The sequence below is a fragment of the Ctenopharyngodon idella genome, chromosome 10 (assembly GCF_019924925.1).
Source record: "Ctenopharyngodon idella isolate HZGC_01 chromosome 10, HZGC01, whole genome shotgun sequence".
Taxonomy (NCBI): Eukaryota; Metazoa; Chordata; class Actinopteri; order Cypriniformes; family Xenocyprididae; genus Ctenopharyngodon; species Ctenopharyngodon idella.
The window spans coordinates 28,968,341-28,995,385 of record NC_067229.1 but is presented as its reverse complement, the minus strand read 5'-3'; the positions used below and the strand labels follow the sequence as shown (position 1 = coordinate 28,995,385).

General features: G+C 38.6%; 2 protein-coding genes across 3 annotated transcripts in view; both read right to left on the bottom strand.

Moving 5' to 3' along the window:
• Nucleotides 1–3,505: 3,505 nt before the first annotated feature.
• Nucleotides 3,506–7,116, bottom strand: nrarpa (NOTCH regulated ankyrin repeat protein a). 2 transcript variants are annotated; one of them, XR_007932362.1, is made up of 3 exons: nt 6,960–7,116; nt 5,711–6,873; nt 3,506–4,624 (listed from the first exon to the last, which is right to left on the bottom strand). XR_007932362.1 is itself a non-coding variant. In XM_051910730.1 (2 exons), the coding sequence occupies exon 2, from the start codon at nt 6,428–6,430 to the stop codon at nt 6,092–6,094; it is 339 nt and encodes a 112-aa protein (XP_051766690.1). In that variant the 5' UTR covers nt 6,431–6,873; nt 6,960–7,116; the 3' UTR covers nt 3,506–6,091. The 2 variants fall into 2 exon arrangements, 1 of the variants encoding a protein (XP_051766690.1); XM_051910730.1 differs by having other exon boundaries at nt 3,506–6,873.
• Nucleotides 7,117–13,475: 6,359 nt separating this feature from the next.
• Nucleotides 13,476–27,045, bottom strand: part of exd3 (exonuclease 3'-5' domain containing 3) — a 52,683-nt gene continuing 39,113 nt past the window's right edge. The window contains exons 19-20 of the mRNA XM_051910607.1: nt 15,063–15,129; nt 13,476–14,841 (exon numbers count right to left, since the gene is read on the bottom strand). Coding sequence (XP_051766567.1) covers nt 14,504–14,841; nt 15,063–15,129 — 405 coding nt within the window. The 3' untranslated portion in view covers nt 13,476–14,503. The remainder of the gene's footprint in view (nt 14,842–15,062; nt 15,130–27,045) is intronic.

Genomic DNA, 27,045 nt, shown 5'->3' with positions numbered 1-27,045 from the left:
TCACACAAGTTTTCATTTTGGCATAATTGGGCACTGTGTGTTTACACACAATCTTGGGTATTTTACATCTGAAAGCAACAATTTTAAAGGGTTAGTTCACCCAAAAATGAAAATTCTGTCATTAATTACTCACCCTCATGTCGTTCCACACCCGTAAGACCTTCGTTCATCTTCGGAACACAAATTAAGATATTTTTCATAAAATCTGATGGCTCAGTGAGGCCTGCATTAACAGCAAGATAATTAACACTTTCAGATGCCCAGAAAGGTACTAAAGACGTATTTAAAACAGTTTATGTGACTACAGTGGTTCAACCTTAATGTTATGAAGTGATGAGAATACTTTTTATGCGCCAAAAAACTAAATAACGACTTTATTCAACAATATCTAGTGATGGGCGATTTCAAAACACTGCTTCATGAAGCTTCGAAGCTTTACAAATCTTTTGTTTCGAATCAGTGGTTCGGAGTGTGTATCAAACTGCCAAAGTCACGCCCCCCCAGTGGTGAATTGAAATTTCGAAACAATTATGATGTAACGCAGCTTCGTTTACTGAAACCATGTGACTTTGGCAGTTTGATCTATAAGCAGCTTAGGGCTTGTTATCATCTCCATAAAGTGACTTATAAATATGGATAGGTTTTTGGGATTATTTTAGAATACAGTCACATATTTGGGCTTGTTAGTGCTTAATCATATAGCACATTATATTTTGGCTGCTTCATTGCTATTTAGCGAGATGATGTTTCTCACTGTTGCAAGTCACTTATTTTAGGCTTGTTTTGTCAGACTAGTTCATTCTTTTTATAGGAAGATCTTGTATCACATAAAGATGCACTTCACAGAATATTCACAGATTTCAGTCTGTCTGCAACACTCTGCAATTTTTACTGGCATGAAAGCAATTTAATTAGGCATACACTCTTTTTTAATGCACTTCAGAGCCCTGTACATAGATATAGTTAAGGAACAGTAGTGGATAATTAACTGCAGTTTCTAGCCAGAATCAGTATGTGGCTTGGGTGATATTCAGGCCATGGATTGGGAAATCCTGTTTTAGCAATTACAGCGAAAGGAGAGACGATATAGGTGTGAGCCGACACGTAAAAACTGAAGGCCAACATGCACACTGTGTTAAGTAAACCTTTGCCTGAAGAAGGGCAGGGATATTGTTACTCTTCTCACATGCGTTTTTCTTTATTTTGATATTTCTCAGCTCTACCACCTCAGTTTGTTATGATGATACAGAGTCGTCCCTATGATTCCCTGTCATTTCCCCATCTCTCTATTCCTGAGGTTCATTAGCATAGCAGCTGCTGAGTGCAGGGTGTGTGAGGTGGAGACGGCGTGTGTGTGTGCGAGTATGTATTGGAGGGGGTAAGTGTAGGGGGATCTAATCAATGGTGGTCCGTCTGGGAGCTGAATAGCGATGAAGCAGAATCCAGCAGGCTGGACAAAAAAAGAGGAGAGCATAGAATAGAATGAGAGAATGAATGTGCTTGTCACTGTGTGCTTGAAAAAGCACAGAGCAGAGCGAAAGAATGAAAGAGAGTTCAAACAGGAGAGGAGGGTAAGGAAGGACAGGCCTAGCCACCTGTCTCATTCTCTCTATATTTTTCCTCTCAGTTTTCAATATGAGAGAACTTTGTTTTACATATTTAACAACATGCATTAGTAGGTTTCTCATATTAAACAAAAGTGAGCGGTTTTCCTTTGCTTTGACAGTGTTCAAGATCACTGATTCTTTTAAATCTAGATTTCTGCTTATATCACCTGTCAGTCAGTCTAGTGCGCACTACATCGTATTTTTTTTAAAATGACAAAGGCAATCATATATGACAGTCATTGCAATATCAAAAAGTTTTACAGAGAATACTTCCATCTACAAATGTATAACAAAAAAAATCTACTAAACTATTATTCAAGAGCTAATTATTTTAAATAAATTAATTAAATTTGATGCTCTACAACTGAATACAATGTTGGTCTGAATACCAAAATGAACAATAAAACCATCACATCTTTAACACTATAGCTCATTCCCACCAGCAGATGAGTGCATTTTTGGATTATAATGTGTTTGAAAGAAATTTTTCCTGGTAATAGTTGTGGTCATGACTAAGCCACTGCAACAATCATTTATCTTCATTCCCTTCTGGCTATAATGTTCCTCTGCTTCTGAGAATTTGCAACAATTTTTGCTGCCACAAACATGTTTTTCTTTGCATGTGTGTACTTGCACCAGGGAAAGCAATGTTGTGGGGCCTTTGTGGAATTACATACGAAAGTATGTGAAACTACTGACATGAATCTGTCCGTGCAAAGAGGTCGTTTTGATCTCTGTAGCACTTGCGGTGGATTTCCAGAACTCTGAAGGTACAGGAAAACAAAACATTCCTGTGCACCTAACTACAAACAAAAGAGGAAAAACCTCCAACTCAAAGCCTCCACTTCACATTCCCAGCACTAGAAGAGGAGCATGTTTCCTTCTCGCTCTCAAGTACATTCACAAAATTCTTTTTCACATTGTTGGGTTTACACGTCCCTCCCTCTCTAGCTAGCAGTGGGGGAAGGCTAGCGCGCAGAGCGACGGGACTCTGTTAAAATCATTTCCAAATTCCTGCAATGATGTGTGTCAGGACTGAGGCACATGAAGAATCTATTAGGGGGCCTCTCTATTGCACTCTGGGAAGGTGGCCAACTCAGCCGCCGGACAATGGAAATCCAGCTCAACAATAACATCCTGCCGGGGGAATGGAGGGGGGCATGGAGGGGGGGTGGAAACAGAGAAGGATGCCATTGAGGTCACAGTCTTCTATTGAGGGTTGTCTTCAAAAGCATGCAGTAAACTAGGTTTACCTGCAGAAAACACCAAGCATTCAGAGCGGTTTTCTTGTGTTCTGCTGCAGTTCGGATTACCATTGCAATAAAGCAGCCTCTGGGTGATGTCGAATAAAGTTTTGGGCTTATTTGTGAATTTCAGAAATGCACAAGCTGGACATTCCACACTCTGCACTAATAAATCAGAAGAGAAACAGAAATCAGCATACCAACTCTCATTTCATGAATACATGAAATGTAGAATGACTTAATTTCTTATGTATATATGTCAGTGTTCCAGAGTTCACTTTGGAAGTCCAATAGAAACTGAGGCAGATTGGACTCAGAACTGCATGAAAATGAACAAGTGCTTGATGTGTTTTCTTAAGTTTGTAAAAGTATGAAGAAATGCTACGAGACTCCCAAAGAACAGAAGGGCAGAGAGCTGCTCCATGCACAGAGTAACATAAAACCCACGCAAACATACAGGGAGGGGATCTGTCTTTAAAACAAAATTACCCACAACCCCCTGCACTCTTTTATCCAGCATATGAAAGGACTAGGCCAAATGAATGACAAAAAGGAGAGAATGGAAACTGGGGTCAGGTTGGCCCAGAGAGGAGGCCCAAACCAGCCCATTTCTTCCTTAAAGATAGAAAGAAACTCTCACAGCCACACATTGAGGAAGGTTTAATTATTTCTTTACTGGCTTGAACACACACACACACACATACAAAAAAAAAAATACAGCACTCATATTCTCACCACACATGAATCACAGTGTTACAAATGTTCAAAAAAAAAAAAAAAATACAAACAAAACAGACACACAAACAAAAGAAAAAGGAAAAGATAAAGTCAACACAAAAGAACATTCGCATCACTCATAAAACTTTTGTTCGCTGGAGACACAAGATGAAAAATAACTTGGTCCACATAAAAGAAAAGAAAAATACAACAGCACTTTTACTCATTCATATACACCTATCCAGTCATTTAAACCCCATGTCATAAATGTTATGACAAATGGTGGGGTAAAACAACTATACATCGTGCAATTTATTTTTGTTACAATGATCTTACCATCACAAGTATTATTCCCCTTTATTAACATCAGGAGGAGAGCACTTCAAATAAGAAAGTGCTCTGAGATATCAGCGTCTATATATCCATATATATACCATATATGTATACACATACACCCGATCACAGAGATACAAACATCTTTGCAAACGTAATGTTATACAATGTAACACACAAAAAGAGACAATATAACCTGGAGCTTTTTTTTTTATACAATAGTATTTTGTTGTGTTCCTTTTTTCTATTTAGAAAAAATAAAATGTTGACCTGAAGTCAACGAATTAACAACAGTCATCAGTGCAATATTTTCAACAAGAGTAAAAATATCAAGTTTAAGACAAGCAATGCATATTTGTTCTGCCTATACCAATCGAATAGATGATCATGAGAATCACATCTGTTGTATCACCAGGTGTATGAGGAGTTCCTGGTTGGTTAACCAGGTTGAGCGACAGGGGCTGGAAATATCAGCAACACCACTGAACTGTGGCATGCATGCAAGACATGAGTATAATCACACATGCTCACACAACTGCATGGGGCTTCTTGCAAAAAAAAGGAAAAAAAACTGATTCTAACTGATATTTGTCCTCATTCACTCACCGTTAGCCATTGTATCAAGAAAAAAAAACTTACATAAAAGCAGCATTGAAACAAACATCAGGTGCCATGACTCTTAAAGGCGGCAGGCAGTCTTTTGAATGAATCTGTCGATGTTTCCTGCAACAGAAGTCATAGTCTTCTCAATGTTCATATAGTCCTGCTCAGTAGTAACTATTGGTAAGCCTCAGCTCCTGCAGTTACCCGACCAGGCACTAGGGGGCGTAAAAGGCTCCACATTTATGTGCAACAAAACTCCCTGCATTTAATAGTCATGCAACGCATTTCACTTTTTGTAACTAAAATGCAAACAAAAAATGACAATGCAAAATTAAGCAGTAAGCTTAACCTACATATACAATGTCTCAACCATGCTTGACGAACGAAAAAATGTTTTGAATAACCAATGGATCTTAATTTTGGTTCGCGGAGATAAATTGTCCCGAGTGAAGATTATAAAAAACGAGAATGACAATAAGAAAACATCAAGTAAAATTACCCAAACAGGGCCTACTGATTCTGTTGAGCACTAGTGGGTAACTGAGAAGAGTTAAGGAGAAGGCTTGAGAAAGAGAGCATATGATATTGTCGAATACTTTCAAGTCGAGGTAGCTGATGCAGAGAACCAGAATAAAAGTAGAAGGGGGACACATTTCCCGGGAAAAAAAAAAAAAAAAAAGTTGTACACGTGGGGGGCCGTGGAGCGCAATCTCCACACGGGACAGTTTAGCCTGTAACGAGTCCGAAGCAGCTTTAGGTCACCCTACATACTTTTACACTTAGGCTATAGTCTTAAAAATAACCACAACATAATTTAAATGCATCATCTCAATGTACCTTCATAAATAAAAAGACAAACCCAGCCTGTATTCACAGTGATGACCAGGGTGTTAATTCAAAATACTGAAAGAAGATTATAAAGTGTGTCCCAAAGGCGACTTTCCTGACGTTTTGATACAAAAAAGAAAAAAAAAAGCGAAAGCAGCGGTTTTTAGTAACACGTTAACCATAGACATGGGTCGCACTGGCCTGAAAGCTGTGTGGAAGCCGTCTGCTAGGTGAAGGCAGAGCACAATAGACTACTTGTACAGAGAAACACAGTAAAGCTATGTGTACAGTACTTAAGAATAAGTCAATTGTTATTTCGAGGACATGTTTCAGCACTGGTCACCAATGCCACACGATTTGATTGATGAAACGACTTACGGTTTGTATTAAAAGACAGTGTTTAGCCAAAACAGAGGATGGCCTTCATTCTGGAGTTCACCTCTTTCAACTATTCCAGCATTCAGCCACAGCATCAAGTGCCATCTCGATTTCTCCAGGTGGGCAGGTCAACAGGTCAAGCCCTGGTAAAGCCACACAGTCCAGATCTGATGACTTAAACATTCAATAAAAAGCTATAGTACCAACGCACATCCCAAACAGTTTCTCGTCGCCAGATCTGACCATATACTCACGGGAAAGAAAAAGGCTACAGCCCTCATTTGGTTTTAAGGTACAAGGGAACTTTGCCGCCGTCAGTCAAGCTTGGCAGATCAATGCTAGAATTAAACGAGCCCGGTCTTTCCGCGTATTTCTACCGGATCACCGCGCGCCGGAGGAGTACTTGGCCTTGGTGATGAGGTATAACACGATGTCTTGGTGTCCCCCAAAAGCGGCGATGTGCAACGCGCTCCATCCCTCTCGGTTCGCCAGCCGAATATCGGCTCCGAATTTCACCAGCAGTTTCACGAGCTCCAAATTCCCGTCGATGACCGACTGGTGCAGCGCCGTCTGTCCCTCGGGGCCGAAGGAGTTGACGTTAAACTCGCAGTTGGTCATGTTCTGCAGTAGTGAATGGAGCTCCTTCGTGTTGCCTTTCTTCACCGCCTCCTGGAAGACTCTCTGGGGCGCCGAGCACGTCGATATATCCGCCTGGCTCATGATGCTTTAAACCGCCTCTTTTCGCCTTTACCGTCTCTAGTACTTGGATAACTTGGATATATTAGCGGCTTTACTGGACTAAAACCAGTTTAGGCATGTGAGACTAGAAATAAGACAAGCGTATATCCCAAAAAGGACAAGTAAACGACACACTTGGTGTGTAAATGCAGTCACTGACTAAGGTATATATCCAAAGACCTAGCGAGAAAGTTCAATGATCCACAAGGTGTAAGTCTCCGTGTGTGTGTGTGTCTCTCTCTCTCTCAGTAGCAGCACCAGGTAATGGCAGAATGTGGAGTTATTTAGTGTGAGAAAGGAGGCGTGTGAACGGCGGTATCTCCGGTTAAGCGCATCGAGGGCCGTTAGGTTTTGAGACGTCTAAGGTAATTTACCTCAGCAAATGCGTCTCTCGCGTCCCGCTGTGGTGTATTTGGCAAGGGTGACTGAAATAAACACAGAAACTGTTAAATGACTATCCAACGTTATCGAGAAGTTACGTCCAAAATTAAATAAGTAAAGATGTACTTACCTCTTGACGTTTGGACGGGTAGAAGTGACTCAAAAAACTGCCCGCTTGCCCGCTTCTGTTTGTCCGTCGCGCGGTCCCGGTAATTCTCTGCCCAGAGCTGCGTTGCCAGGGGGATATTTTAGACGAACTACTTTGCATAACAATACGTCTCTATAGAATCAAGTATTGTGGAATGGGAGGGGTTGTGCGATGCTGATTGGCTGAGGGGTTGGCTTGGGGGAGTGACCACGCGTTGAAACTGAGAAATGGGCGTGTCTCGTTGCCCCAACATCCCACAGTAATAAAACGACTGCGTTATTATGTGTTAATATGCACGCACTCGGGAGAGAGAAAAAAAACTATAAACTGATATAAACAACCACTTGAAAGATGGACATAACACGACAGCAAAGCTTGGGTTGGGTTTTATTCAGAGACCAACAAAATTGGGTTACATATAAATATATTTGCTATTTTGCCAAAAGCAATCCGTACGCAATTTGGGATCATATCGCGAAGATCATATCGCGAAATATTCACCTGTTACGCTTTGTAGCCATTTATTTTCCTGCCATTTATTTTTCTCTGAACCTTAAAGTCCCATGGTTTCGGACACATTTCTTATTCTTTTTTTTAACTGCAGTGTTATAGATCACTTTTTTCTACCTGTCTACACCAAATGGCAATGACCGCTTCTTTATTGGGTGTTGCTTAAAAGTAAGACGAAACACCTTTCTCTGAACCATTAGACTTAGGACCTGTGAAGCAGCCATTCCAGCTGTTTAAAGTCAATAACAAAGTCTGTGCGACTTCCTGTGCGCGTCAACAGAGGTGTCTGTTGCGCTCGGTGTACAAAATTCCCGGCGTCAAGCATGCGTCCTAAAGTCAAACCTGAAGATTCAGACCACTCTGCGCATGCGCGGGGCAGGAAATTGAGTGACACACATAGCAGCTGTACCGTGGGAACCGGACGACTGCAATTTCTGCGCAGCGCACTCTCCTTTCCTCACACGCCGCAGTTTGGCGTGGAAAGCCACACACACGCAGTATACAGTGCAGCCGTTTGCTCCATTTGTACAGAAGTTTCAAACATTTGATCTGCCAAACTGTTCTGTTTCACTCAACCTATAACCGCTTCGTGCGTTATAACCTGCACGTAGACTACTTTTTCGCACAGTGAAGTGACTTTTTCACACGGCCAAGTCTGTTGGAGACAAGTTTAAAAACGCTTAAAAATAAATTGACAAAGAGCCGCAAATATTCAACAACAACAAACAAGTTTTCGTTTGTTATATTATGGTCATCATTTTATTTCCACAGTTCCTTATTAGCCTACTGTTTTAACATATTTTAGGCAGTAAATTCTGAACAGGCGTCTGAGCGAAATACCTGTATTACTGTATTCTTCTATAAGGACACACAGGCTACAATAAAACATATATGCCCGACTACTTTGCTTAACCTCTTCCAAAAAAGTATTACTTTATTTGAAAATTACTTTATTGCCACTTCAGTTGATCACTTGCTGTCAAATGAAATGCAATATTGGTAAAATTCAGACAAGGCGATATATGTTGCCCAAGGGTCTGCAACTAATGTAAAAATGTGTTATACAAAAATACAATATTAAATGAACTTCAACCAAAGCTAAATTCAAGAAGCCGAAGTTCAGACTAAATGTTTCTAAAGACTAAATCTCCCCTCCCACAATATGTGTAAAATTAAGAAAGTAAAATTAAAATTTGATACACACGTGACGTATATGACATTATACATTGTTAACAATTGTTTAATGGCTTTGCAATGTATGCATCATGAAGTAGGTAGTTTGGAATATGCATGTTCAAGCTTCAAATGCAACACATATTGTATAAAACTTGTATACAATATGTAACTCTGCTTGGTTTATGGTTGTTCTTCAGTCTTGCCAACTTTCAGTTATCCAAAAATTAAAAACTACGGGTAAAATTTCACCTCCACTTTTGAAGAGCTCACTAGTCCTTGGTTATGTGTCGGATATTAAGTTCTCATGTTAACATTCTTTTTGTACATGAAACTCAAAACTCAAAAATAATGTGTGTGGAACCAGACTTCACACATATAAACACTGGTTTAACATGTGGAAGTAATAACTTGTCCACATTATTAACTATTTGTAGTATCTTATCCTAACATGTCTTTTCCCCTCCATCATATATCCTTCTTTAATATCTCGTGTGTGAATACTAAATTTCAGGGATTCTGTTTTGAGACGTACCAGATTTCAGTATGCTAACAAATTATATTTCAACTGGCTAAAGCATAAAGCTTTGGGAAATTTTCTTTCCCAAGTAAAACTTTCCCATCATTTAAAAGAATGAAGCGCTGTGCACTTGTGAGGTATTTGACCATGTGTGAAACAGAAGTGTTCTTTAAGACCTGCCAGGGTAGGGCTAAAATATCTCAGCACATCTGCTGGCTAATCAGAAAGATGTGTTCCTGCACTATAACCTTTTGGAAAATGAGAAAACGGAGGACCTCTCCCAGTGGCCGGTTATCTCTGGACCCGGGAAGTTCTTTCCCTCCAGTGGCCCAAAAAAGCTTTGACACTTGAGGCATGCTAAAAAAAGTATGAATGTCACTGTGATTAATACAAATAAAACTAAGTGGAATTTAAGAAATGCGTCATATTCTGAAAACTGGCTCCAGCAGCAAATTAGATGTGACCAAATATCATTTATATGCAATTCTTATTTTGTGACTATAACATATATTTGCACACAAACATTCATACATACATATTTACAAATGGACAAAATGCCTCCGCACGACGCCAAAATACCCAATGTTTTCACTTTACCTTGCAATGAACTGAATGTGAATCTGAACTGTTTTGTGGAGGTTTGAACAAACCAGGGTTAACATGAAAGACATTCAGAGATTTAGATGCCGCAGAGATTGACAGCATGTATGGCACATATTCATCTTTAATAAGGCATCGTTGCACCTGCTGACTTGGGAGGAGTTTCTAGCTTGCTCTCATTGAAACAAAGGGTAATTTATTTTGGGGGGAAAAATGCTTGTGCCATCTTTTAAAGCTAAAAAAGGGTTGGTTTTCATTTCATATTATCCACTTTTTAATTTTAGATGATAATTAGAAGATACTGTTGAAAATGAAGACACAAAGTGCTTTGCTACTTTGTGGATGTCAAACATTAGTGGATCATGTTTATATATAATGTGATGAACTACACCTACTCCGAAAGACGCCTGTGTGAAACGGACTTAACATCTACTTAAAATCATCAAATCACAAGCAAAACGTCAAAGCAAAACGATCTCAGAAAAGTTTTGAGAGAAATATTTGAGAGAAAAGCTCTACACTAAAAAATACAATAAAATAAAGTGTCAGATTTATTTGAAAAAAAAAAAAAAAAAAAAAATTTCACTCAGAAATTGCTAGTAAATTTCACAAATTATTACAAAGAAACTGCACATAACATTAAATATGAAAATTTGAAGTAGAAAGACTGAAATATTGAAGTAAAACAATCGAATAGGCCTATATCTTTGAAAAATTATTTTTTTACAGTGCAACATTTGAGAACAGATGATGAAAACTTAAGACTTTAACTGTCTGAATACTTTTTAGGGTCACTGTATACTTCAGAGGGCCAATGGAAAGAATTTAAACACCTTTTAAAAGTTGTATTCCTTTTTGGTTTTTTTATCCAACAATCAAACCTGAATGGGAATTTTAAGTAACACAGTTGATGAAGTCAACATCAAAGCAAAAAGCTATAATGAGGCGCTAATCGAGCCGACGCTGAGAATAGCCTGTGAGCCATTTGCTCAATGTCAGATGTACAGTACTTAACAGGAAGTGTGTCATTCCACCTGGGCCTGTGCCACCGGGTCACATTTATCAGAAATCTAACCCAGTGGGAGCGAGCGAGTGAGCGAGCTAAAAACTCCTCCCAGTGTCAACGGGTGCAAAGATGCCTTATTAAAGATTAATACGTGTCATAAAAGTTAGAAAGTTGATCTCTGTGGCATCTAAATCTCTGAATGCCTTTCAGATTAACCCTGATTTGTTCAAATCTCTACAAAACACAATGTTCAGATTCATATTCAGTTCCTAGCAAGATAAAGTGAAAAGTTTTGTTGCCGCTCAGAGGTATTGTCCTTTATGTTAGAAGAATGCTCACAGGCTGTTTGTGAATGAATGTTTGTGTGCATATCATAGTCACAAATAAAAAAAGTACATGAGTGATATTGGACACATCTAATTTGCTGCTAGAATTAGTTCTCAGGATATGATCCACTGGCCTTTTCCCTACCTTTTAATCAAGATACGAGTTCTTCGTTCCAGTTTATAGATGCAATTTAAACATCCTACTGAGACTGTACTTTTTTTTGACGCATGCAATTTTGTAGTAAAACCATATAGTAACTACAAAATTATCCATGGTTTTGCTACAGTAGCCTGGTTTATCTGATTTTAAAACCATATAGCTACTAAAATAACAATAGTATAACTATGAATTTTGTAGCAAAACCATTGTAACTACAAGACTAACCATGATTTCACTATAGCATTTGCAGTAAAACCATTGTAACTAAAAGATTACCATGATTTTACCACAATAACCATGGTTTTACTGAATTCTGTAGTAAAACCATGCATTTTGTAGTAAAATCATAGTAACTACAAAATTAACCATGGCTTTACTACTATAACCATTGTTTAAAATTCATAGTTAAACAATGGTTATAGTAGTAAAGCCATGGTTAAATTTGTCGTTACTGTGATTTTACTACAAAATTCGTAGTTATCCATGGTTATTGTAATCTTGTTGCTATGATTTTACTGCAAAAATTCATAGTTAAACCCTGGTTATTGTAGTAAAATCATGGTTAATCTTGCAGTTACTAGGTTTTACTATAAAATTCATAGTTATAGTAAAACCTAGTAACTGCAAGATTAACCATGATTTTACTACAATAACCAGGGTTTAACTATGAATTTTTGCAGTAAAATCATAGCAACAAGATTACAATAACCATGGATAACTACGAATTTTGTAGTAAAATCACAGTAACGACAAATTTAACCATGGCTTTACTACAATAACCATGGTTTAACTATTAGTTTTGTGGTAAAATAGTAACAAGATTAACCATGGTTTTACTACAATGACCAGGGTTTAAATATGAATTTTGCAGTTAAACCACAGTAAACACAAAAATTATCAATGTTTTACTGCAGAATTTGCAGTAAAATCATTGTAACTAAGATTAACCATGATTTTACTACAATAACTATGGTTTAATTATGAATTTTGTAGTAAAACCATGAATTTTGAAGTAAAATCATAGTAACTACAAAATTAACCATGGTTTTACTACATGGTTTAACTATGAATTTTGTAGTAATACCATAGTAACTTCTAAATTAACCATTTTACTACAATAACTGTGGTTTAACTATGAATTTTGCCATAAATCACAGTAAAGAAGACTAACCATGGCTTTACTACAATAACCATAGTTTAACTATAAATTTGTATTAAAATCAAACTACAAGATTAACCAAGATTTTACTACAATAACCATGGTTTGAGCTATGAATTTTGTAGTAAAATAATAGTAACTACAAGATTAACCATGATTTTACAACAATAACCAGGGATTACATCTGAATTTTGTAGTTAAACCATAGTAAATACAACAATATTCTGGTTTTACTGCAGAATTTGAAGTAAAAAAAACATTTTAACTAAAAAATTACCATGATTTTTCTACAATAACTATGGTTTAACTATAAATTTTGTAGTAAAAATCATAGTAACTACAAGATTATCCATGATTATACTACAATAACCATGGTTTAACTATGAGTTTTGTAATTAAAGCACAGTAACTACAAACAAAAACAGAATTTGTAGTAAAACCATAATAAACAAAACTAAGATTTTACTATAGTATGTGTACTGACTCATTTATACTGTGGGAGAAAATATTAAGCATGATTTTATAAAGAAATCATTTTGTTTCCAAAATTAAAAACATGGCTTTTTTGTCACCAACCAAGTCAGTACAGTACAGCACACTATGAATGGAGGCACGAAGGGGGAGCTCTTCAAAGATCAGCCAGCCGGCCCCTGCGCAAGGTTTTTGGCGCCTGAGCCAGACAGTGGAGAGGAGGGGGAAAAGAGCAAGCAGAGGCCCCTGAGTCACCGGCCGGGGAATCTGTGGGGTTAGCATGACGTCTCAATAGAGGGAGGGCCTTCAGAGTCCAATTCAGCCCCAGTACCACGTGCTCAAGGAGCGTGGGAAAGAGGCGAGCTTTTCTTCCCAGCAAAGAAAGAGCCAGTATCGAATAACAGAACTGCAGAAGAGCCGGGGCGGCCTGAACAGGGCTAGGTAGAGCTCCTACTGCAAGCAGACAAGATTATCTCAAGCTAATGCAAACACGCAGAGCTACGGTTACAGTCAACACTTTGATGCTTATATTCAGGGAGCACACATTTAAAAGAGGACACAGATGTAGGCAGCTCTGTTTGAGTGCGACTTTATTGAACTTGGAAGGGCAGCATGAAGGACTAACTGTATGTGGCCCATCCTGTTATGAACTTGCAAATCGTCCTCAAAAACTTGGAAGGAACACAGCGTCTGGCATGATTTCAGCAGCGCTGTCTTTGGGGAACCCAGGCATATTTTTTGTAGTTTTGACAGATTTACAAATGGAGATATGACTTAAAGACTAAACATAAACAATGTCCAATCTTAAAAAAGAAAAGAAAAAAAAGAAAAAAGTCAAGTCACTTTTTTGGGGGGGGGGGGGGGGGGTCAGAGATAACTGCAAGAGAGATAACATGCAAAATATTTTGAGAGACCTTAAGCTTTTTTTAAAGAAAAAAAACAAACAAAAAAAACAGTAAAAATGGCTGAACAAGATTTTTTGCAAAAAATTAAATGTCGTGTCGTTCTGAAGGGGTTAATCCAACGAAAATCAAATTACAATTTGTGATGAATCTTTTTATAAAGTATTATTAAAAACCCTTAACACATTTTATGAACTTAGGAGGTTTGTAAACATTTTATGGCATTAAAGATATAATGTGTAAAACAAATTTAGATCTAAAAAAGCTTTTAAAGTGGCTAAACAAGATCTTGTGTCATTTTTTTGGCTGAATCCAACAATACAATAACCATGTTTTTGTATCAATTTGTGATGAATAGTGTTAATAAAAACACATATTTTATGAGCAATTTTAGGAGGTTTGTAAACATTTTATGACATTAAGTCAATTATTATATCATGTAAAACAAATGTGCACAGCATCATTTAATAGTTAATTTTGTTTTACAGTGAAAAACACAAAATGAAACCTTCCAAAACATTTAATTGATGATGCTTTTGCACAGTTATCATGACACAGTGTAGCAAATAAAAATACCACCATAAAAATAATTTTTAAAAATCTGAGGTATGGGGGAAAAAAAAAAAAAAAAAAAAAAAAAGTTGCAAAACAACAGCAAGAGCAAGAGTTTGTTACATCTGGAATCTCTCCTGGTCGATCTCATGCTTTTGTTGCCAGGTCTTTACTGACATGTAGGACCTTTTGGAACTGCGACAGCACCCGGTCATAGTGGGTCCCCTCCCAGAACACCTTTCCACAGCCAGTGCAGATGAAGTAAACTGGAATCCGGGGAAGGAGGCCTGGGGGCACCGTCTCGAGCTGAACTTCGGCCCCACTGGGGAATTTGAAGGTCTGGGGGTCCAGGGCAGTGAGTGGGGCCCAGCGGCAATGAGGGGTGAACTCTGGGCCCTCTGGGGGCCTCCAGCTATTGTAATCTTCTTGTGTTTCATCCTGCGGTTCGCAGTCATCCCGCTTAGATACGATGTCTTGAAGAAGACCTTTTAAGAAAAAGAAAAAACCAATAGAGCTCAAAGCATGCTATCTTTCTCTTCACATGCTGCTGACAAAAAAATGAGGAAAACACGGTTCAAATTAAATGCTAATTCACTGGAAGTTAAATAATGGTGGAAAAGAGTCTATCTGTCTAAATCCCTAAATACTTTTTTAAATATATATATGCTGCACTGATATGGGCAACAAATGGAAAACAAGTGCCAACCTCTCTCTTTCATCATGCGTGTCATATCCTCTCTGGACAGCTTGAAGTACTCATTACAGTTGCAAGCCTTGAAATGGGTGACAGAAAAAACACATTAATATGTAATAAAACATTATGACGCCATGTAAATCAATTCACCCAGAAGATGTTAAATCAAGTGTTAGATAATAAAATCTCTTGTGTTGCCAGTATACAGATTTTGTATATAGCTTTTATACAGTTTATACTTAATCATTCTATTTTATTATTATTTTAGGATAACAGTGAAGTCATCAAAACTATGAAATATATATATATATATATATATATATATACACACACACACATTAGTAGATGGTAAGTTGTGAACTAGACTTTAAAATAGATATATTTCAAACAGTCTGGTAAGTCCCATGAAGAAAACTCTCACGCACACACACTTGACTCGGCTCCAGTGACGCAGGCTAGGTGTGAGGTTAAAAGTTTGAGTCGCCTCTCTTGATTTCACACCTCAGTGTGGCTTCTGTCTCATCCTCAGTGAGGAACCGATTCCCACCCTTTCAAACAACACATGGGCGCTAAAAGCCTTGTCACTAAATGCCATCTCCACCTCAGCAACACCACCCAGGCTGAGACATGCTAAATGGGACACCTTAACAGGATAGTGACAATTCAGTCAGTGAACTCATGGGGCTGAAATTCTGTTCACAGAAATGAAATGAAACTGAAATTGTAAGACTTCTCAGCTTAAAGGGATGGTGAAATGTTTGAACGCTTTGTTATTATTATCTCACACTCACGTTGTTCCAAATCCACTGCGGTTATTATTTCTGTGTAACACAAAAGGAGAATTTTTAATGTAGCCTTTTCTTTTATACAAAGGCAGTTCATAGTATATGACTGTCAAGCACCAACAAGGACCAAAAACAAACACAAAAGCAACCCATATGACTCATATCGATATTTCAAGTCTTTAGGAGCCATACAATAGTTTTATGTGAGGAACAGACCCAAATTCAAGTTTACAACTACCATATGACTTTAAGGGATAGTTCACCCAAAAATGATCCTATGATTTACTCACCCTCAAGGAATCCTAGGTGTATATGACAATCTTTTTTCAGACAAACACAATCGGAGTTATATTAAAAAATATCCTGGCTCCTCCAAGCTTTATAATGGTAGTGAATGGGGCGCTGTATTTTGAAGTCCAAAAAAGTGCATCCATCCATCATAAAAGTAATCCATAAGGCTCAGGGGGGTTAATAAAGGCCTTCTGAAGCGAAGCGATGGGTTTTTGTGAGAAAAATATCCATATTTTAAACTTTATGAACTTTATAAACTAGCTTCCAGCAAAATGTCCATAGGCAACTACGCAAGGCGAGTTACGACAGAAGAGTAAACTTTGACCCGAGCCATGATGCATCGATGAACACGGAAGCTCAAAACAAATCACCGGTCACAAATTAGAAGTCTAAAACGAGTAATTTTAAGAGAAATGTTGGAGGATTTCGATATAAGAGAAAAGGAGCTTGAGTTTGTTGCCCAGCCCTATTTGTTTGAACCACGAGAGGTGTCTAAGCTTACGCTACTCTTTCGTCAGGTCAAAGTTAACTCTTTTGCCATAACTCACCTTGCCGGAAGCTAGTTATTTTATTTTATAAAGTTTTAAATATGGATATTTTTCTTACAAAAACGCATCGCTTCGCTTCAGAAGGCCTTTATTAACCCCCTGGAGTCATGTGGATTACTTTTATGATGGATGGATGCACTTTTTGGGCTTCAAAATACAGAACCCCATTTACTACCATTATAAACCTTGGAGGACTAAGGATATTTTTTAATATAACTCCGATTGTGTTCGTCTGAAAGAAGATAGTCATATACACCTAGGATGGCTTGAGGGTGAGTAAATCAAGGGATATTTTTCATTTTTGGGTGAACTATCCCTTTAAGAAGTCTATAGAGCAGTGCGAATATTTATTATGTACACAAAATTTCTCCTTTTGAATACGGAATACGAGTTTGCAACAACATGAGGGTAAATAAATGTTAATTATGTAAATGTACACTAGTGGCCAAAAGTTTTTGAAAGGAGTCTCTTATGCATTTATTTGTCTGCGTTTTATTTTGATCAAATAAGTCTGCATTTATTTGATCAAAAATACAGTAAAGCAGTAATATTGTGAAATATTATTACAATTTAAAATGGTTTCTATGTGAATATATTTTAAACTAATTTATTCCTGTGATGGTAAAGCTGAATTTTCAGTATCATTACTCTAGTCTTCAGTGTCACATGATCCTTCAGAAATGATTCTAATATGCTGATTTGATACTCAAGAAACATTTATTATTAATAAAGTTCGCTGCTTATATTTTGTGGAAATCGTAAAACATACTATTCAAAAGTTTTGATTTTTAAAGCTGCAGTCCGTAAGTTTCGCCTCTTTGTCTCCATCTCTGTTTGAAACCTGCAATTGCAGTTATTTGTGGAATTATCATCTTTACGTGCGTTGTGCCTCAGCACAGCTCCTCAGCGCAGATGAATCTAATGTTTGCTGTCAATCACCACATCATTTTGTGTGGATAATGTACTTCAGAAACACAGATTGTAGTCTTGAAGTATGACCAAAGTACGAATTTTCACCAGAAAATGTCATCTGAACAAGTAAGTAACATGTCTGCCACTTTTGTTCTGACCAACTGAGGGAAAAAAAAGGCATTACAATAAATCGCGCTGCCAATGGTGATTAAATCTATCGATCGCTTAGCTCAGATCACGTCAAACCGTGCAATTTATTATTATTGTTATACTTAGTTCTCAAATTGTTAATGTTAATGACATCAGTATTGCGTGACTGTGTATTTAGTGTGTATTAGCGTTACCTGTAGATTTCAGTTTCTGTACAGTCTAATCTCTAACATTAATTTGTCATACCATACAATTGTTATTACCATTTAATTATTGCAGCTGCTGTGAGAAAAGGCTATAAATGATCCACCTCACATGCGATATAGCCTACTAGCTGGGACTTGTTCTTTATGTAAACAGACGTGACGCAATGGTGCAAAGACAAACGGCGACATGCTCGAATTTCCCCCGAAAACCCATCAGTACCACCCGAATTATAAAACATTATTACAAGCTTACCGTTGTGAATCGTGCTAATGTAAGGAGATAGTTTTGAACACTGGCTGGTTATGTACTTACTCAAATTGATTTTGGATTTTTTAACCAAAAAAAGTTACGGACAGCAGCTTTAATAAAAGAAAGGTTGCGTTAAATTGCGACAGTAAAGACATTTATAAAAAGTTACAAAAGATTTCTATTCCAAATAAATACTGTTTTTTGAACTTTCTATTCATCAAAGAATCCCAAAAAATGTATCCTGATTTCCCAAAAAAATATTAAAATAATCATGATAATATTACAAAAATAAAACTGTTTTAATAAGAACCATTATTAACAATATATTCAAATATATTGTTAATAATATAAAGGTGCTGTGAAAAAGCAAGCTGTGTGTGTGTGTGTGTGTGTGTGTGTGTGTGTGTGTGTGTGTGTGTGTGTGTGTGTGTGTGTGTGTGTGTGTGTGTGTGTGTGTGTGTGTGTGTGTGTGTGTGTGTGTGTGAGACCAGCACAGGTGCCCTTTGCAACCCCTGGCTGCTCACTCTCACGCTCTCTCTATTCCACCTTGAGTGATCTCTTCCCACACACCGCAGTGGCTGAGTGGCAAAAAACATACCGGCAACTATTTACCCAGCTCCTGAGTTTCCCATGCAAAAGCAAGTCAAAACCTGCTCCGCCAACTCTTCATACTCATGCCTGCACCGTCGCGCTCTTTCTCCATCTGTTTGCCTCCAAAACCACATGTGAGAGTTTCCCTTATACATAAACAAGCGAGGAGGAGAAAGCGAGGCGTGACTAGACCAAACCCTATGGCAAATATGTCAATGCTATATGTTTAGGAGCCAGGTCTTGTTGTTGTTGTGGGTCAAGTTATGATTGTATTCCTGATTGTCAGTCACTTGTGCATTCCAACTCCAACACTGTGTGTCAATCACACGTCAAGTTGGACATTTCAGAAGAATTTCCCTGAAGATTTGCATGCTTCGTCATATTGTGCGACACAGATGTGGTGTAGGTGACACTCATCATTTGTCTCTGATTAGGACAAAAACTCAGATAAAGAGATAGAATCTATTGCACCTAGTTAGGACACGTTTTGAAACTTTGGAGCATTCAACGGCCAAACTCGTCCCGCACCGTTTGTAGTATGGAAATGAATGACACTTGAAATGATGTGACTTGTTGAGAAGAGGTTAAAACTGCGTTCACACTGCCAGTGACTTTGTCGCTGCATGCCGCCAGTGGCTGGCGGTGAGGTCACTAGCGGGCGTTCCCACTACTGGCGGCCTAGTAACGTTGACATTCACAGATATTATCCTATGTTGTAGACAACGAATCAGTTTTCTTGCCGCTACAAACAAACATTTTGGAAGGAAGACACTAAATATAAACGGAATAAGTACATAAAATGCTTAATAAAAAAGATGAAAGACAAAGCCATTGCGGCTGTTTATCTGTGGCGAAAGTACAATCTGGGTTCATGAAACCATTCAGCATGGCGAGTACCACTGTATGCACACAGAGACATATCATAAATTATAGGAAAGTTGCTGACTGCTAAAATTAACTTCTCCATCTTGCCTCGACACTCTCCACTACAGGATGCAGCGATGAACCACACACGCTCCACTGACTTCACTTCCGAAAGAAGCTCTTCATTTGCATAAAGTTAAACATATCTCAACTTTGTCGCGTCGCTGGACATGCCTACATCCTGTCGCCAACAGTCACTGTCCTTCGTGTTGCCAGAAATCGCCAGCTCTCTAATGAAATCAATGGGATTGTGCCGCTTTGTTGCTGATAGTGTGAACACAGCTTAAGGCTGCCTAAATACTTGAAATAAGAGCGCCAAAATAAGAGCTTGATGGTTTAACTTTTGAAAAAGTACAAATTAAGCCAAAAATATTAGTTATAGTTATTATTGTAATTTTACTGTTGTACTGTAAAAAATTTTTTTCTTAAATACTCACAATAGTTATTTTTCTTTTGTAGTTTAATATTTTTATTTAATATTTTATTTAATATTTTTATTTAGTAATAATAATTACAATTATTATTGTAGTCATATATCCTCACAAAAAAAAAAAAAAAAAAAAAAAAAAAAAAGTCATAAAAACATTTTAAAACAATAAATCGCAATTTTTATTAAAAAAAGATCCCATAAAAAAAAAAAAAAAAAAAAAAAAAAAATCCCATATAACTACATTTTAGCAGGGACCTGAGCCATATTTAGGGACCAAAATATTAAAGGGTTAGTTCAGCCAAAAATTTAAATCCTGTCATCATTTACTCACCCTGTCGTTCCAAAGCCGTAAGACTTTCGTTCATCTTCGGAACACAAATGAAGATATTTTTAATAAAATCTGAGCAATTTCTGTCCCTCCACTGACAGTCTATGCAACTACCACTTTGACACTTCAAACAGTTCATAAAGAGATCATAAAACTAATCGATATGAACTTATTATATAAACATATTATAAACTATATAAACATTCATCAACGCACACATCAGTTATTCATTCTCATGTGTTACGCAGCAATGAGGTTCATTCTCTTGTGTTACGCAGCACATTTGAGCTTCCGCAAGAACCAATAAGGTTCATTCTCGTGTTATGCAGCACATTTGAGCTCCCGCAAGAGGTTTGTTCTCGCGCCTCAGGCTCGGCTGAGCTTCTGTTTGTTGGCTGATCAATGTTTATATGTGGATAAAAGCCTAAATTCAATTTGTTCATCATATTAAAGTGATCATGTTTCTTCAGAAAATTTGGACTAAATTGCTCAATTCATATGGATCAGTTTTGCAATTTCTTTATGAACTTTTTGATGTGTAAAAGTGTCAGTTGTGTAGCTGTCAGTGGAGGGACAGAAATCTCTCAGATTTCATTAAAAATATCTTCATTTGTGTTCCGAAGATGAACGAAAGTCTTACGGGTTTGGAACAACATGAGGGTGAGTAAATGATGACAGAATTTTCATTTTTGGGTGAATTAACCCTTTAAACATATGGAAATGGGCCCTTATTTTTTTCTTGGACCTGTAAGCAACCACATAAAACCATTAAAAACCCCAGAACACAAACCACTTAGCAATGAAAATGTAGAAAATGTAGTTAGCAATGAGGTTAGTCATGTGTGAACATTGTGTTGTTGCGCCAAAGGAAAAAACTGACAGGTTAACAGGTCATTGTATGTAAAGCATAAAAGCACAGTGTTGAGTATGTGTTCCAGACATCACCTCTATATGAGGCCAACTTGAGCCTCCGATGAGCTAAAAACATTTCCAATTAGAGAGACGTGCTCGAGAAAAGCCAGAGACGAGAGATTGAGAGCTCCCATAGACGAGAGCTGGGGGAGGGGAGTGGAGGGAAAATATTCATTTCGACTCCGTTCCCCCTCTCTCTCTCTCTCACTGCCGCTCCCATGGGAAAATCCTGGACTGCATACAGGCAGCGGGTTTGTGCTGTGGCTGGGTCACATGACTGAGCGTCTGACCAATGAGAGGAGACTGCTATGATTCAAACTGAAGCACAGGCAGGTAAGCGTGGGAACAGGAGTGCGGTTCAGATTCCTGCCCTGTCTGCGCAGCAAACCTGTGTTTGACACATTTGTTGCAAGCTTGGGCGGCCAATAACAAGATCACTACCATCTTGAGAAATGTAGATATAATTTTGTGGGAAATAAATTGGGGTTGGCATTAGGCAATTCTTTTTCTAACAGAGAATGCAGATATAAAATCGTGACAATTGAATTAGTATTATAGTTTAGTTGTAGTATTTTTTTTTTAAATGTATTATATATCTTTTCATTACATTTATCAATGGTAAAAAGAAACTATATAAAACCACACAATAAGAGAGATAATAAATACTACTGACCTAATACTAAAAGAAAAAAGACCAAAGTAAAACAACAATAAAATAATGACACAGGACAGAAGAGAACATATTATATTATATTATATTATATTATATTATATTATATTATATTAATACATATTAATACATTTTAATACATATTTTTATTTAAAAATATATTACTTCCAATCAAATATTTTATAAATAATTACTGCAAAAAAACAAGTATTTACAAATGAATAGATTTAGGTCTGACTATTGATTAATATATTTAACTATATATTTATACCAAGGGTTTTTCTATTAAAAGAGATTTAGCAACACATTCAGTTCCTTTTTTAGGAAAGAAAACCATATTATTGGGTTTTGTAATTTGTGTGGTTTCTATATAATGACACTAAAACAAAGACAGATTTTATATTTTCAGACAGCATTGAAATGTACAGGAAATGCAAACAAGGGAATGCAATAATTCAATGACAAAAGTCATAAATAGCTTTAATGTAGTTTGCTTGTTTTTGTTACCACCTTGTGTAGCTAACTACACTATCAATATGGTACCTTAAGTTTAACTACTTCAACATATAAATTAAATTATAAGCAGCTTGTGGCTTGGGAAGTAGCTTCCTCGACACTGGAGGAAGGCCTGTTGGATGTAATAAGACACGAGGCTGCTCGTTTACTTGAGGCATTAGTAGAAAGCTCATCAGGGCTGACCTCTCTTTCTCCCGTGACCCTGCCTAGAGGTGTTTTAGATTAGTGTTGTTGTCAGTGCTAATGGTCCGTTCATTGCCCAGAGAGCTGAACCTGACCAGACAGTTGGACAGGATGCAGTCGGCAAGCAAACTGTTCTGACACTTCTCTCTTTTTCTAATAACATACATGTGTTCAGAAAATTCTCCCCTGTTGGTCTTGGAACAGCTCAAGCCCAGAAAAGTTTCTTGGCAGCTCTGGATGAGGGGGGTTGGTTTGAGACTGGAGCTCTGCAGAGAACCACGGGAGTTGGGGAATAATGGCCAGTGAGGAGACTCTTTGTGTGGGCTTTAGCTGCAGGGCTCAGGGGGGCACTGGGGGTTTTGTGTGGTAGCTTGGCCTCTGTGAAGCTAGCCTTTCCACCCACCCTATTGATACTTGCCCCTCTCTCAGAGCTGAGCTCTTTAGCACTGCCCAAATAGGGGGATAATAGCCCCACTACGAGCCCTGAAACCAAGAATGGTTCATAGCTCTTTCTTTTTCTCTCTTCTCATTCTTTCGTTTCAGGCGGTCAGATCAATGACTCTTACATACTTCCAGCAGTAAATAGCCTTGAGGATGTCACTGGAGAGTTTAGAGGGTTTTTTTTGTCTACAACTAGATGTAAATAAATTAGAGTTAGGGCTGGGTGAAATATATTGTCTAATTTGATTTTAATTTTTCCATTCGGCCATTAGGTTTCATAAAGTGCCAGTTTGCACCTGTTCCATATGTCATAACTTTTGAAATGTTGGAAAAGTTGGAAAGTTAAATTCATTTCTGTCAAGCAGTTCTTTTGAACATTCCATTTCAGTAAATTGGTTTAAATCCAAAATAAATAGCCAAAAAAAAACAAAAAAAAACAATCGAAATTGTTCATGAAAGGCCTTGGACTGCATCTTCCATGCTTCGATATTAGGGATACACAGATATTAAAATTCTGGTTAACTCAGATAATCCAATTATTTTTTTCATGTTATGGCCTATACTATACTATACTATTTTGCCAAAATAAATGAAAAATAAAACACTAAAAACTAATATAAAAAAATGTTAAATGCTACAAGTGAATTTAGGCATCACATTACAAAATTCAGCATGAAAAATGTATATTAATTTTATGATTTGTTGTTAATTTATTAGTTTTTCCATTACCTGCAAATCAACATTGGATGACAGCAAAGATAATCTAAATATAAATATTGTGATATAAGCATGCACAATGACAGATATGATAAATCTTTAATATTGGTAATGACGGATAAGGTACCAATACATTGTGCATCCCAAACCGGTAAATATAAAGGTAAATATAGCTGTCCAATTAGAGTGAATTGGTAAATGATCAAAATGATACATATACACTTGTATATAGGGAAAGAGAAAGAAAGAAGGGAGAGAGAAACTGTGGCACAAAGTCTTCCCACCACACCCACAGTAACTCGCTGTGGTATTTGTCCCGTCCTGTCTCCTGGTGTCTTGTCATGGGAGCGCCACCACATTCTGTTGCGCAAGCCTCGTGTTGCGTTTCACACCTCTCTTTCTTCCCTTGCTTGCTCTCTTTAACCGACATACTTAAGCATGTTTGGAATGCTATTGTGAAGTCTTCATGATTCATGCCCAACTGTAAATATTGACTATGGCAGCCCTTAAGGGGGGGGATGAGCCTGAGAAAGTTGTGGGATGACTGGTGCCCGGCCCACTCCACTGGGCACCACAGATTTCAGACCCAGGAGGCTGACAAAAAGAGTTTCCAGACCACAGGGTTGGTCAAAACCCAGTTTTGAAAATCCGGCCTTGCCGGATGTCTTTCCCATTGCCCCTCGGCACTTAGAACACATACTCTTCAAAAAATCAATACCTGCTTTCGTTGACCTAACATAGATTTAACTACTGTCGGCCATGTGCAAAAAAGGTCTAGATTGATCTCAGCGACATAACACGTATACCACATAGCTGTGTCAAAGTGACACAAAGGTGGCAACAATATCAAACTCTGGAAAACAGTTTAGCAAACATGAAAGGCTCATTGTGCCGTCAAATAAGAGTGCAAATGAGGACCAATGAGCTTGATTTTCTGACAAAGATAATCGTGCACGCACACACACAGCAAGGGGGAGATAAAGTGAAATGAAAGGGCGTGAGGGGAGAGAGGTCAAGTGCTAATGATGCTGGATAAGACATGAGAGCCTGAGAGGAGAAAGGCAACTTCAAAGCACCCCTTCTCTGAGGAAAGGACAAAAACGAAAGGCTTTGAGATGGCAGCAGGGGTGGACAAAAAGAAGTGTGAGAGAGAAACAAGAACAAGGGTGTAGACAGGAAACAGGACAACATGGTGAACAAAAGCCTGTGGGGAAAGACACCGAGGGGAGGGGGAGATGAAGTGGAAACGTTGAGGTAGAGGAGGGCTTGAGGTTGGGTTTGGGGTTCATCTCGGGTGTGAAAGCGATGAGGTGAAGCCTAAAAAGGCCTGAGAGAGTTCCTGTGTCACAGACCCCATCGGCAGCCCTCGCCACCCCTCCTTCCCTTGCGTTCTGGTCGGTCCTGCTAAATTCCCCAGGGCCAGAGGCTGTCCCTTTTCAGTCTCCTGTGACACAGTCATTATGAGTGTGGGAACTGAATCTGTCCCTCTCACAGTGCCCCTGCAAGTCTGTTGCTCCGCCCCACCTCAGTCCACCATCACCCCCACCAACTCCAGCTCCGCTTGCCCCCTGATATCTCTGAGAGCCGGACCCCAGTAACCCCACTAGCTTCCCCGGCCCCCCTTCCATGTAACAGAGCTGCTATCTCTCGGTGCAGAGCTGTCTTTCCCGGTCTCTGTCAAACAGCCCCACCCCCCCATCCCAATCATCCTCCATCCTTGACGCTATCTCCTCGCCGATAACCATGGGAACCACTCTGTGGGAACCGGCTGGACCGGCCCGGCTCACCAAAATAGACAGCGAAGAAAAGACTGAGAAAAAAAAAAACAGTAAGAAGGAAAACGAGAAATACCTCCCAGAGGGAGGGTTTAAATAGACAGACAGAGACAGGTACACAACCTGACCAATCAGGATCTGGCAGGGGAAGGTAAGGGGGGCGCGGGAAAGTTCTCCTTCAGCGGCTGAGTTCGTCTCTTTGATATCAGTCTCTTCGGGCCACTGCTTTTACACTGTGGCTTTGGGGCCATCGGTGTCCCCTCTCTTTGTAATGGAGATCTTCAAAGATACTCAAAAGAGAGCAGAAATCTAGAGATCAAACTGGCTATTGAGAAGAAAGTCAAATAAGAGCCCGGGCAGGTAATGAACATATCCCAGCATGCTTTGGCTTGCCAACAAACCGGCTAATATAGCAAGTTCAGATGATATCACTGGGGAATCCCTTTTATCCATTAAAAGATGAGGTGGATGAGGTTAACCTTGGCACCTCCTCCTTTTCCTCATGCGCAAGCATCACGGATGCACTAGTGTAGTTCCTGTGAGAAAACTGAATTTCCTAGGTTACTGGAAGACAGGGAGGGAAAGAGAAAAGGAGCGAGTGTGCATCTTTTCTTGTCTGAATTTGGCCATTTTTCCATTCCAATTTTATTTGACGTCGTTCAGTGGTCTAGGCTCTCCCAGCCCTTTCCCAAGCCAGAGAGGCTGACCCCAGTGTCCGTATACCTCGACTGTCCCACGGGGGGGCTGCTCTTCGACCCTTCCCACCCCTAACTGCCCAGCACTCCCAAAGCAAACAGACTTCCAACCCTCGATAACATCAGCAGGATCAGACACAGAGGAAGCACTGCCAGCCTCTGTTGACCCCCATTCCCAAGCCCGACTTGGAGCAGGGCGCAAGAAACAAGCGCAGTGTGTCTGTATAAAAGTAAATAATAAAAAAAAAACTGATTAAATGTCTTATGTTTAGCATTACGTTTGGTACTTTCACTCACTAACCACACACAGACAAACTATGGGGTCGCCAGTTCTTCCCTCATTAACACACAGAAACAAACACTCAGTAACAGTGGGGTTCCGGAGCTGTTATAGCTCACAAGCTGAAGTGACAGGCTTCACTTGGGGGGCCCATTTCAGAGAGACATCTACACTCTGCAAAGTGCAAAGACCAGCCATGCAAAAAGAATCCATCAAGTCCAACAGCATTTCCATTGACGCTAGGCAAACCACTATTAGCTGCAACAGATAGAACAACCCAATTAACCTTAGAAACTGTTCTTCGGTCCATGAGCACATCCATCAAATTCTTGTTTCAAACATAGTGCATGTATGATTTAATGTGGGTGACATAAAATGCCCATTTTGAGAA

Bases quoted from the DNA above. Each gene is read 5' to 3' on its own strand.
- nrarpa (XM_051910730.1), bottom strand. From the start codon at position 6,430: ATGAGCCAGGCGGATATATCGACGTGCTCGGCGCCCCAGAGAGTCTTC.